General features: G+C 36.6%; 1 protein-coding gene across 2 annotated transcripts in view; it reads right to left on the bottom strand.

Moving 5' to 3' along the window:
• Positions 1-775: 775 nt before the first annotated feature.
• Positions 776-12680, bottom strand: part of dnajb6b (DnaJ heat shock protein family (Hsp40) member B6b) — a 37784-nt gene continuing 25879 nt past the window's right edge. For both annotated transcript variants that reach the window (XM_053501308.1, XM_053501315.1), the window contains exons 9-10: positions 2771-2869; positions 776-2650 (exon numbers count right to left, since the gene is read on the bottom strand). In XM_053501308.1, coding sequence (XP_053357283.1) covers positions 2550-2650; positions 2771-2869 — 200 coding nt within the window. In that variant the 3' untranslated portion in view covers positions 776-2549. The remainder of the gene's footprint in view (positions 2651-2770; positions 2870-12680) is intronic.

The raw sequence follows: 12680 nt of genomic DNA, 5'->3' as shown, positions 1-12680 counted from the left end.
GCAATAAGCAATCAAAACAAGGGTTTTGTTTTTGTATGGTATATTATTTAAAACTAAAAATTAAAAATGTGTTTTAACAGTGAGTAAAATGACTATCTACTGTTAAATCATGTGAAAAAAAGAGAAAGAGGGAAGAAGAAGAATGTGTCCTGTTTGCTGCTTTTGTGATTTTTAACTACTTTTGAAATTGTGAGCAGTTTATCAAGTTGTTTATAGTTTTATTTTTCCATTTCAATTCAGATTATTTACAATTCTACACTTTTAGGTTCAAACACAACAAATACTAATATAATAAATCAGATTCTATGTTTATATATGGTTGCATATTAGAATGATTTGTGTTTGTATTGTGTAGCAACTTTATCTGAAGCAGCTGATTTAGTATAAAATTTTAGTTCAAACATTGAAAAAATGTTACAATTTTTCCAATTTAAGATCTTAAAAATTTATTGATTTAATTGTTCGTTTTTTTTCTTTTTCTCACTGTTTAACATAAACATCCATTGTATAACTGAATTGTATAGAAATGCCTTGATATTTTCTTTCAGATGAAAAATGTCCAACGTTTTTTTATGTAACTAAATATTAAGATTTTAAAGATCCATTATATAAAAAGAAAAGAAATAAAAATAATTGAAAATATATAAATAACTCTCGCTCTTCTAGACTAAACACATTTATATATTACTTTATTAATTAATTAATTTATTTATTTATTTTCATATTTTAAAATTATTTAAAAATAAAATAATAAAATAGTTCTGAAGCAAATTAGTCATTGAGCAAACCATGATTTAATGTACAGGGTTTTTAATGTAAAATTCAAAAATCATTGTTATTGCTCCAAATCTATTTAACATATTATCTCTATAGGAAGCTTAAATATGAAGCTGAACATATTCACAAAAGTCTCTATGGTAAAATAGAAACATCACTAGTCTTAGACAAAATGTCTTATCTTTTCTTATTGAAAAAAAAAGGAGTTGAGACAGTATACAGAGCAGCGTACAGAGACATACAGGAATCAGATTATAATCTAAATATTTATATTAAAAACACTAAAAAGGTCTGGGTTCTTTAGAAAGTTCCACATGAGTTGCACCTTTAGTGTTCATACAGCCTTATAATAAGATTTCTCTATGATGTAAAACAAGACATTTATTACAGACAGGAACCGTGTGTTAAATGGTGTCTGTGCCCCAGTACACAAAGCAAGCACTTGCCAAAAGACATGGTTTGATGAGTTCGGTGTGGAAGAACTCGACTGGCCCGAACACGGAGCCCTGACCCCAACCTCATCCAGCAGCTTTGGGATAAACTGGAACAGAGATTGAGAGCCAGGCCTTCTCGTCCAACATCAGTGTCTGACCTCATAAATGCTCTACAGAATGAATGGGCACTGATTCCCACAAAAACACTGCAAAATCTTGTGAACAGCCTCCCAAAAAGAGTGTTCTTGGAAGGCTATAGCAGCAAAAGGGGGGCCAACTCCATATTAAAGTATATGTATATGGATACAATGTCATCGCAGGTTTCGGCAAATTCTTTTGTGAGTATAGTATACTGTACATTAGGAAGTCTGACGGTTAAGAAATATTGTTTTTTTGTCTATTTAAATGACAGCAACAAACATCTGCAAAGGTATTACCTGCAATTACAGTATAAGCAATTATATTCTCAGATTACTCTGTTGTTTCTGAAGCTATTTTTCAGGCAGTGGACAATCACAATAAAGCTGACTAATTAAATGATTTGTAATAACCCCAACCACTATTTTACACAGCAAATAAAAATTCATTAAGGTAATAAAAACTGTATATGGTTGTATATTAGACTTGTTTGTGTTTAAAAATATGTGATGCATTTTGTGACTATATTTTTGTTTTATAACATAGATTTTATCACATTATTTGATAAGTATTTAAATGAAGTAGCAGTTTTAATATGAAAATTTTGTTTAAAATATTAAAATATGTAACATTGTTCAAATTTAGGAGGTGAAATAGAAATTTAATTTTACATTTCATAACGTAAGATGACATTGATTTTTACAATGTACAACAAGGATTTTTACAATGTAAAAGGTTCACACTTTTTCTAAGTGTAATATGATTAAACAATTTATTTTTCAATTTAACATTACTTGACTGCAGGTTTTGGAAATGTCTTGGCGAAATGTGATTAAAATATAGAATTAGACTTGCCCATATCTAAAAACAAAAAATATAACAAATATGCTTTCAGTTTAATGGCGATAATTTTTTTCTTTTTTTTTTTTTGAGAACAATTGGACAAATTAGCTAGTTTTCAGATTTTCACTTCACTTAAAAAAAAATTAAAATCAATAAAAATATCACAAAGACAAAAACTCTTATACATGAACTCAGAAAGTCCCCAGTAGCAACGCTAACCAGAACCAAGAATGAAACATTAAAATTTTTAAAGCAGAACTATAATATAAAAAAAATACACACTGTACTACCCTTCCCTCGGTGTACTTTATCAATCTTTAAAAGAATCCACAAAGTGCCTTCAGTGAGTTTAGAAGTTTAGAACCAAGAGCCGATCCTCGGTGCCAGACGTGGATTTGGCTTCTTTTTAGTCTCTGTGTCGGTTCGCCAATGTTTCTTTCTTCTGTTTTCATAAAATCCTGAAAAAAAATTATTTAATACTTTTATTTATTGTATTAATGTATTATTCAATAAGAAATATAAGAATATTGTTAAATGTATACTTCTAATTGGTTAATATTTTGACATTATAATCAGACCTCTGGTGCCTCCTCTTTCCCCATCAGCCTCGTCTGTGGCGTTTCTAAGGTAACGTGAATGAGAGACAGGGCCAGGAAGGGCATTCGGAGTGCTCATATCTGTGTGGGAAATGAACAGAAGCAGATCTGTCATAAATAATGTAACATGTAATATATATGTAAATATACACCAGCGCAAATACACTGTATAGAAACACTAGGAAAGGAAAAATGTCAAATTCTTTACATTCAGAACACAGAATTAAAAATGAAACGGTCAAGATGTAAGCAAAGTCAGGACCTAATTCAGGATTTAATTCAAAAGCTTTTACAAAAGAGTGTCCTTAAACATTTAGGAATTTTAGGGGTTCATAAATAATGGAACAAGTATCTGACAAGCAGTTGCATGGCCAGTTGTGGTGTGTTAACTCATTAATCCATGACTAATCAAGAAGATAAAAGGCGTGGAGGTGGTTTTGCGTGTTACATGTGCATTTGGTAAAAGGGGATGGATATGCAAGTAAAGCAGCCCATCATTAGTCCAAAAAAAACTAAAGAAAACAGAGAGAGTGGATTTGGATAACCCTGTTTATGGTGAAGAGGAATCTTTTCACAACATCTAGCCAAGTCATGAACACTCTTGAGGAGGTGGGCGTGTCATTGTCATAGTCTGCACTCAGGAGACGGCTTTATGAAGTCACTTCAAGCAAGGTGCAAACCCACGCTTAAGCACAGAAAGACCACATTAGACTTTAACAAAAAAGATGTGCCAGGTTCTTTGGACTGATGAAACCAAAATTCAAAGAAGAAAAAAATGAAGAAAGAAAAGAACAACTCATTATCCAAATCATTACATCATCTGTCAATCATGGTGCAGGCAGCATTATGGCATAAGCATGCATGGCTGCCAATGGAAGCGGGTCACTAGTTTTTATTGATGATGTCACTGCTGATAAAAGCAGCAGGATGAATTCTGAAGTATACAGAGCGATACTCTCTCTGCTCTGCTTCAAGAATAAGTTCATCAGAGGGACAACCCACGTTAGATGTTTTGGAGATAAAGTCAGAGAGGCCAGATTGAGGTGGTTTGGACATGTTCAGAGGAGAGATGGTGAATATATCGGTAGAAGGATGCTGAGGTTGGAACTGCCAGGCAGGAGGTCTAGAGGAAGACCAAAGAGGAGATTTATGGATGCAGTGAGAGAGGACATGAAGTTAGTTGGTGTGAGAGAAAAGGATGCAGAGGAGAGGGTTAGATGGAGGCAAATGATTCGCTGTGGCAACCCCTGAAAGGGAACAGCCCAAAGATAAAGAAGAAGACTCTCTGCTCAGATTAAGCCAAATGCTACAAAAACCACTTCATACTGAAAATGGGTAACAACCCAAAACATAAAGCAGAAGCTACCCAAGTGTTTCTCAAGAAAAAGAAATGAGATGTTCTTCACTGGCCGAGTCAGTTAACCCAAAAGACCATGCTTTTTACTTATTGAAACCAGACTGACGACAGAAAGACCCACAAACAGGCAGAGGCTGAAGGCAGCTGCAGTAAAGACCTGGCAAAGCATCTGGAGGGAGGGACCTTAGCATCTGGTCATGTCCATGAGGTCCAGACTTCAGGCAGTCACTGACTGCAAAGGATTATCATCCAAGTATAAATGACAATCTTTATGTTTTAATTCTTTTGGTTTGTTCCATTATTTATGAGACCCCAAAATGTGTGTGTGTGTGTGTGTGTGTGTGTGTGTGTGTGTGTGTAAAAATGGCTGTAATATTCAGTGTGGTGGTGTACTAATAACAAAACAAAACAAAAAATATATATATATATATATGAAACTGACTAACTTTTTTTTAATTTACATATTTGTCACATGATTTAAATAATCAAACAAATTTTAATATTTCACAAGGATAACCTGAGTAAATATAAAATGCAGTTCTTAAATAATGATTTCATTTATTCAGGGAAAAATAGCCGTCCAAATCTGGCAAAAAGTAATTTCCCCCTGAACATAATAACTCCTTTTTTGCAGCACTGTACAGTATATACAGTGACAGTGATAGTATGAGCATCAGTAAAAGAAAGAGTACAAGGAAGTGAGTGGTGTGTCTATCTAACATGATATAGATTTTAAATAAAAAATGAAATATAAAAATATTTATCTCTAAAGAAGTTTTGAGACAGGGTTAATTGTTAAAAGTGTTATACAAATAAAATTGAATTAAAGCAACAATAAAAGTAAGCGTAAAAGTAAAAGTGAGAGTAAGAGTAAAAGTAAAAGTACTGAGAAGTTTTGAGACAGCGTTAATTGTTAAAACTGTTATAAAAAAAATTGAATTAAAGCAACAATAATAGTAAGAGTAAAAGTAAAAGTGAGAGTAAGAGTAAAAGTAAGAGTAAGAGTAAAAGTACTGAGATTTAAGATGAACACACACATATGGTTTAAACACAGCACTTCTCTCCTCTTCCATCTCTGTTATCACATAATCGTGATGTGTATCACATTTATATTTCACTCACCAAATGTTTATTGAGATTAGATGTGTAAACAGATCACAGTTTTTTTTTTGTTTTTTTTTACTCTCAGCACGGTCATTTACATTTATATTGAATTAGCTTGACTGAGTGAAGGGGCTCGTCTCCTCCGCTATTGTGCTGCTTAATTACACGGGGGAGAAGAAAGAAGGCAGATACTGCTTCAACCGTTCCTCTTTTATCTGTCAGACTCTCTCTCTCTCTCTCTCTCGCTCTCTCACACACACACAAACACACACACACACACACACACACACACACACACACACACATTTTCACAGAATCAAGAAAAAGAAAATAAGGATGATGTTTAATAGATGAATGTTTAACAAATCCCCCGTTAAGCTCCGTGCTCAGGCATGAAACAGCGCCGCGCCGGGAAATGAACCACAGCACGCTCAGAGACGACCTTTGACCCCTGCACCTGTGCATCGGACCGGGCGTAGCCTGACGGTTATGATCAGAGTGTTACCTGTTACAAAAGTTGTTTCCCAGTCTGGAAAGGTTAATGAAATAAATAAACCCCGGTCACGTCGCTTATCTTTTAGCACCGCTGCTTCGTTAATTTCATTAATCAGGGAGATAAACACGGGCCTCGCACGCAGCACAGCAGGCTTTACTCAGAATAAATGAGAAATCCGTAGAAACCTGTTTCCCTATCGTTATTGGAGAAATAATCAAATTAATCATCATAAATGAATAAAACACATTTAGAACAAAATGCTGTCTTCACGACTTAATAAAATGAATAAATCAATCAAATTCTAACCGACTAAGTGTTGCACCGCGCCATTTCACCGAGTATTATAGACTTAACTTGATTATGGAACAATATATTATATATTTTTATTAATTAATAGTAACAATTGATGCTCAAAAAAACAAGAATTACATTATAGTGGCTAAAACACTCGCTCTCTCACCGGTGTCTCAACACTGAGAAAAAACACTGAAGAAAGTGTCAATTACCCTGAAATGTCAGAAAAGTTAATGGAACAGAGAGAGAGAAAGAAAGAAAGACAGAGAGAGAGAGAGAAAGAAAGAAAGACAGAGAGAGAGAGAGAGAAAGAAAGAGAGACAGAGAGAGACAAAGAGAGAGAGAGAAAGAAAGAGACAGTGAGAGAGAGTGAGAGAGAGAGAGAGAGAGAGAGAGAGCGAGAGAGAGACAGAGAGAGAGAGAAAGAGAGAGAGAGAGAGCGAGAGAGAGAGAACAAATATTATTGTTGGTAATATTGATGTAATATATAATTTTTTTCTTTTTTTTTGGGGGGGGGGTGTTTTGTTTGTGTCTTCCTAATATAATATTCCTTCATATCTAATATATTTATAATGTTTATATAGCTTTATAAATTCTGATTGATGTTATTTATAATGTAGTTAATATTTTATAATTGCTTTGGCAACAGTGTAATATTTTCATCAACATTGCTGCCAATAAAGCTCTTCTGAACTAAACTGAACTGAGGAGGAGAGAGAGACAGATGGACAGAGAGAGTTAAAGAGACAAAGTGAGAGGCAGACAGATAGAAAGTCAAAGAGAGTGAGACAGAGAGAGAAACAGAGAAAAAGTCAGAGAGACAGAGAGAGACAAAGAGACAGACAGAGAGAGAGAAGGACAAAGCAAGAGAGAGAGAGAGAGAGAGAGAGAGAGAGAGGGGGGGGACAGAGCGAGAGAGAGAGAGATAGAGAGAGAGAGGGAGAGATAGAGAGAGAGAGAGAGAGAGAGAGAGAGAGGGACAGAGCAAGAGAGAGAGAGATAGAGAGAGAGGGAGAGAGAGAGAGAGAGAGAGATAGAGAGAGAGAGAGAGAGAGAGAGAGAGGGAGACAGAGGGAGAAAGAGAGGGACAGAGCAAGAGAGAAAGAGAGAAAGGGAGACAGACTGGGAGAAGCAAATGGAGTCAGACAGACAGACATACAGACAGAGAGACAGAAGGACAGAGAGCCAAATGGAGAGAGAGACAGAGAGACTGAGAGAAACAGTCAGAGAGAGACTGGGCAAGAAAGAAAGAGACACTCAAACAGATAAGTAGGCAAAGATGAGAAGTGAGACAAAAACAATAAACTGACTAAGAGAGAGAAAGACAGAAAGAGATCAAGTAAGAACATACAGAGAGAGACATAGTGAGACAGAGTAGGGGAGAGACAAAGAGAGACAAAGTGATAAAGAAAAGAGAAGACACAGAAAGAGACGAACAGCATGCCAAAAATGTGTGTGTGTGTGAGAGAAAGAGAGAGAGAGAGACTAAAAAAGGAGAGAGACAGAGAATGGGACAAAGGATGGAGAGAGACAGAAAGGAAGACACTGAAAAGTGAACGAGAGGAAAGAATAATAAAGGAATGGAATGAGAGAGATAGAGAGGGCTGGATTGTGTGTGTTTCTTTTCGTCTGGGAAACACAGACAGATCGTATCACTACTTCAATTTGAAGGAAAACAGATAAAAAAGAAAAGGACGAAAAATAGTGGGAAAAAAAACCTCAAGGTTGAAGCACATCACGTTTCCCTCATATTAATACCTGCTTTATTTCACCTGCGCGATAAGAGAAACAAACACTGCAAGAGCTCTCTGTGTGTGTGTGTGTGTGTGTGTGTGTGTGTGTGAGAGAGAGAGAGAGAGAGAGAGAGACACCACACATAATCCATTTTCATCTAATTACGTTTAGAGGAGAAATAAATAATGAAAAACGCTAATGTAATAAAATGTAATCCTTTAATACTAATAAGGCTTTTCTTCTCCTGCTGCTTTCTTCCCTCTGTGTGTGTGTGTGTGTGTGTGTGTGTGTGTGTGTGTGTGTGTGTGTGTAATTAGCAATGCTAATATTTTATATTTAAAGCTGTGATTATTTCTGAAGCCATCGTACGTTTCAGTAAATGTAGGGTTTTAGCCTTTTGGAAGAGATTTCTCTCGTTGTTTTTTTCTTCGTCAGTGTGTGTGTGTGTGTGTGTGTGTGTGTGTGTGTGTGTGTGTGTGTGTGTTTGGTCTCACACAGCCATCTGTTTGAGTTTAAGATTAGCTTTTAAAGTTTTATATTTTTCCCTCTTACAGACCACCATGCACCCCGACCGCCGACTCCACATGATTTTCACACGTTACTCACGTTACATCACACGTGAGATGTCTGTGACTGGTTCCTTCAAATGCAGACTAATCCTAGTTATTCCATAAGAACAGAGTCAACACTGGACATACAGCAGAATATATGTATGATCAGCGTTTTCTTATTGTTTAACCATTTTTATTTTTTGGAGTAATAGAGTAGTAAAGGAGTGAGTTTACATAGTAATGATGATAATAATAATAAGAAGAAGAAGAAGAAGAAGAAGAAGAAGACGACGACGACGAAGAGTTGCAAGCAACATTGAGCGGGCCAAACACCTTGCGGCGTCACTTTGGCATGCAGATTCCAACCTGTCTACCAACTTTCATTAGTTTTTGAAGAACACGAAGCCTCACACACATTATGACGAGATTGGGCTGATGTTATAGTGCTTGGGCCCGCTCATCACTGCTTGCAACTGTAGTACGTATTATTATTATTATTATTATTATTATTATTATTATTATGAAACATGAGCCATCAACTGTAAAAGAAAAATGATGAAGCTGCTACACCAAAACATCAAAACCGAGCAATAAAACATATAGAATTAGACTATCGTTCAAAAGTTTGTACACCCCTTTTAACTCCATGGTTGTTCCTGATGTTTATTTCTTTCTACACTTTTTAGGCGTTTATCCACAATAATACACAATAATCTCCTTTGAACAGTTGATATTGAGAAGTTTCATAACGGCTCTAATCTGAGGTGCTGGTTATTAATTGGTGATTTCTGAGGCTGGTGACTCTAATACCTCATTTCCAGTACACTGGTGCTGGTGCCAGGTGCACTGGGAACCACCGAGAACCGGCCCGCATTTACACTAGACAGGAGCTCAGAGGGAGCTGCATGATAATACGTCACAGGCCACGCCCACTAAATAGAAACGAACATAGCCGAAGTCAGTTTACTGGTTATTCTCCAAACTATGAAAATGTATTTCAGTATCCAAAGGCAGCTTATTCGACGTGTTATAACCGCTGAAAGAGATCGATATAGACAACTAGCTCATTCACTATTTGGTCGGTTGTTCGTGTGAAGCCTGCGACTATTAGTTCTTCTCTTATTTCCTCATACACTTTTTTTTTCTTAAAGCACTTTCCAATTTCTACTGAATCTCGGCGGATGTCCAAATTGCTAAAAGCGCTTTTGTTTCGTCCGCGCTACACATTAACGACCATTTTTCGCTCCCTATAACTCCGCCCAACGCTTGTGACGTCACGGGTTCTCGCGACTAGACCAGCAGAGTTTAGGGGCCGCTTATTTTAGGGCACCGGCACTAATTTTTTTCTGTGAAAAAGCACAGCACTGGTTCCAAAATTGGGAACCGGCACGGGAACCAGAGCACTACGAACTTCTCCTCTGCAGCAGAGGTCAGTTTTGGTCTTGCTTTCCTGGGAAGGTCTTCACGCTTGATGGTGTTGAAAATCTCGCTTAAGGGGCCAACAATGGCAACCTAATGGAGCTGGAGTTTAAACTGCCGACCTTCTGATCAGTAACTCAGTGCCATAGCCCTCTGAGCCACCACTGCCCCTAACGCACTTGACAATACTGTTCTTGCAAGAATTATTGCAGAAGAGCCGACCTTCATGTCTTAAAATAGCAACTGACAGTCGTTGTTGTTACATAATTACTTAATCCTTTATGTTTTATTTCCTAATTTTAAAAAATGTTACAGTACGGTTCTAGAATATATTAAACATTTGCCTGCTACTCTATATTTGCTCCCGAGTCCTCATCCTTATGAAAGTGCACTACTTAGATGATGAAACAGTGACTTCCACACTTCAGCGCAGAGCCGGTGTAGTTCCAGACGCATGAATCTGTCAGTATAACTGCATTAAGTGTAATAAAGAGCTACATGCGATAGTAGATAGTCTCATGGCCTTGGTCACTGAGTCCTTCACACCACCATCAACAGAGTCTGGTTTTAATATCTGAGATTAGAGCTCAGGTCAGGAGTTTTGGCTCAGGTTACCGGATATTTTTTCCCTCCGCCACCTTTATCGCTTCGATCTTTCATTAAAACGAAGATGACAAAACACCTGCAGCTTTCTTAAAAAACAAAACAAACAAAAAAAAAAAACAGCAGCGATGACAACAGTGTTCTAGAGAGCGGTGGACTCGGTGTATCTTATCACACAAAAACCGAAAAAAAATAATAAAACACGCAAGTATTAGTAGCACCTACTCAAAGCAAGCGAGCGCAATCAGCGTCATCAAATTTAAAACCAAATCGCCTATAAATTGTTGTTCTGTGTGTGTGTGTATGTATGAGTCAGTTTCGTAATAACGGGTATATATTAACGTGCTGATTTCAATCCCTTATCATTTTCACTGATACGATCATTTACACACTCTAAAAAACGCTGGGTTGTTTTTTCTACCCAAGCGCTGGGTTGCCTCTGTTGGGTCATTTTTCTGGGTTATTTACAGAGAGTTGGGTAGTTTTTGTGTAACCCAGCTGCTGGGTTGAAGTTTGCTTGGCCCCTCCCCCAAAGTTCACCGGTGGATTCAGCGGCTGTCAGTCAGAGCTTCGTGTCTCTCTTGAGCTCCCACACCGCTGATGACGGTTCATTTAAGGGAAAATGACGTTAAATACAAGGTCTGTATACACATGTTCACTCACCTAAGTCACATATGACTAAAATATTATTACTATATGTGAGATTTATTACTGTTACCGTGTTAAGGTTACACTTAAACTTTCAGGCTGGTCTGAGGTAAGATAATTTAGCTGACAATAGCTGCTATAGTTAGCCACAGAACCCCACCTGTGTGTGAAGGAAACGGATAAGATGTCTGAGCTTTTTATCTTTCTCTGTAGAATGTTTGCAGGGTGACGAAACTGTAACTGTAGTATTAGCATGACGCTAGCATTTAGTTAACATTAGAACTTTATTAATCTCACTGTTTGAGACAATAAAATGCTGGTGTGTTACAAAACACTGACCCTCTCACAAATATACACACCTGCTAACCCTCCCGTTTTTCACTAGCTAGTAATTTACTTCACGGTCAAAAGTCGCCCGCGTTTCTCCCGAGTTATAACAATATTTTACACCTTTTCCCCTTTGGCAAGTAGTATGCAAATATGACTGCTGCATGTAAGATAACCAGGTAGCCCTCTTTAACCAAAGTTGCTTGTGACTCAGACTAAATTAACTATCAGTCAGCTGTACAGATAACTACTAGATGGAAGGATTAATATTTGGGTGATTGTAATGTGCCAGTATGACCCCAGCTATGACAATGCATCCCCTCGGTAATTAGCTTAAAATCAACACAGACCACAAGATCAACTAGTCTGACCAATATATATATATATATATATATATATATATATGAGCTTTATCCCAAAAGCCATGCTTATTTTGCTTATTTTATTTTTGGTAGTAGCTGTCTCCATGTTTTTGTTTCATGTTACCTATACCCTAGCTTTGTCATTTTTTTATTTAGTATAATTTACACATTAAATTGATAGTCTTATTTAGTTTAATCTTTGTTATTTAACCAATTTTTAACTTTTTTTCATTTATTTCTAAGGTTGGCATCAACATGGTGGAATACCTCCAGCAGGCTGAAGTGTCAAGGCCGTACCCCTACATCCTGATGTTGGGAGAGTCAGGCATTCGTCATTCTGGTGGGACAGGCTCTGGAGCAATGCACACTACTTGGGGCGGTTGATGTGTGCTTCAAGGCATTTTATATTTTTGACATTAACTATTTAAAGTAGTGTGCACCTGTATAGGACTTTTTGTAATGTTGCTATGGAATAGCGAGGCCTACTTGAAAAGTCATAGACAGTGTTTGTATGTTAAAACAGAACCAGGGCTGGATAGTTTTGTTCTGCAGAAAAGATATCTAATGTCACAGAGAGATCCTGCTCTGTAGAAGCTGTTGTGCCTATTTGTGTTATTACTCCATTCTGCCCTTGTGAGTAATAGTATAGTAATGATGTCGCTGTTGATTATCTGTTCTTGTGCTTTTGAAAAATAAACGTTTTTTCTATGAACATTTAATAGGATGTTGTTTATTGCATATATGTATGGTTTGCAAAACTTTTAAGTTTTTTTTTTTGTAATAAACCAGTATATAAAAGTAATTTAACTGTTTAATAGACGTGGATAGTTTTTTTTTTTTTTTTTACAGATTCACTGTAAAACACGAAAATAATAATAACCTATTTGTGAGATAGAATTAACTCAACATTCCAGTTAAAATGAACCAACATCTGGGTAGAACATTTAACCAATTTATGTGGTAGAATTAACCCAGCATTATAGTTAAATATAACCCA

The sequence above is a fragment of the Clarias gariepinus genome, chromosome 1 (genome assembly GCF_024256425.1).
Source record: "Clarias gariepinus isolate MV-2021 ecotype Netherlands chromosome 1, CGAR_prim_01v2, whole genome shotgun sequence".
Taxonomy (NCBI): domain Eukaryota; kingdom Metazoa; phylum Chordata; class Actinopteri; order Siluriformes; family Clariidae; genus Clarias; species Clarias gariepinus.
This window is presented reverse-complemented; position numbering and strand designations above follow the sequence as displayed.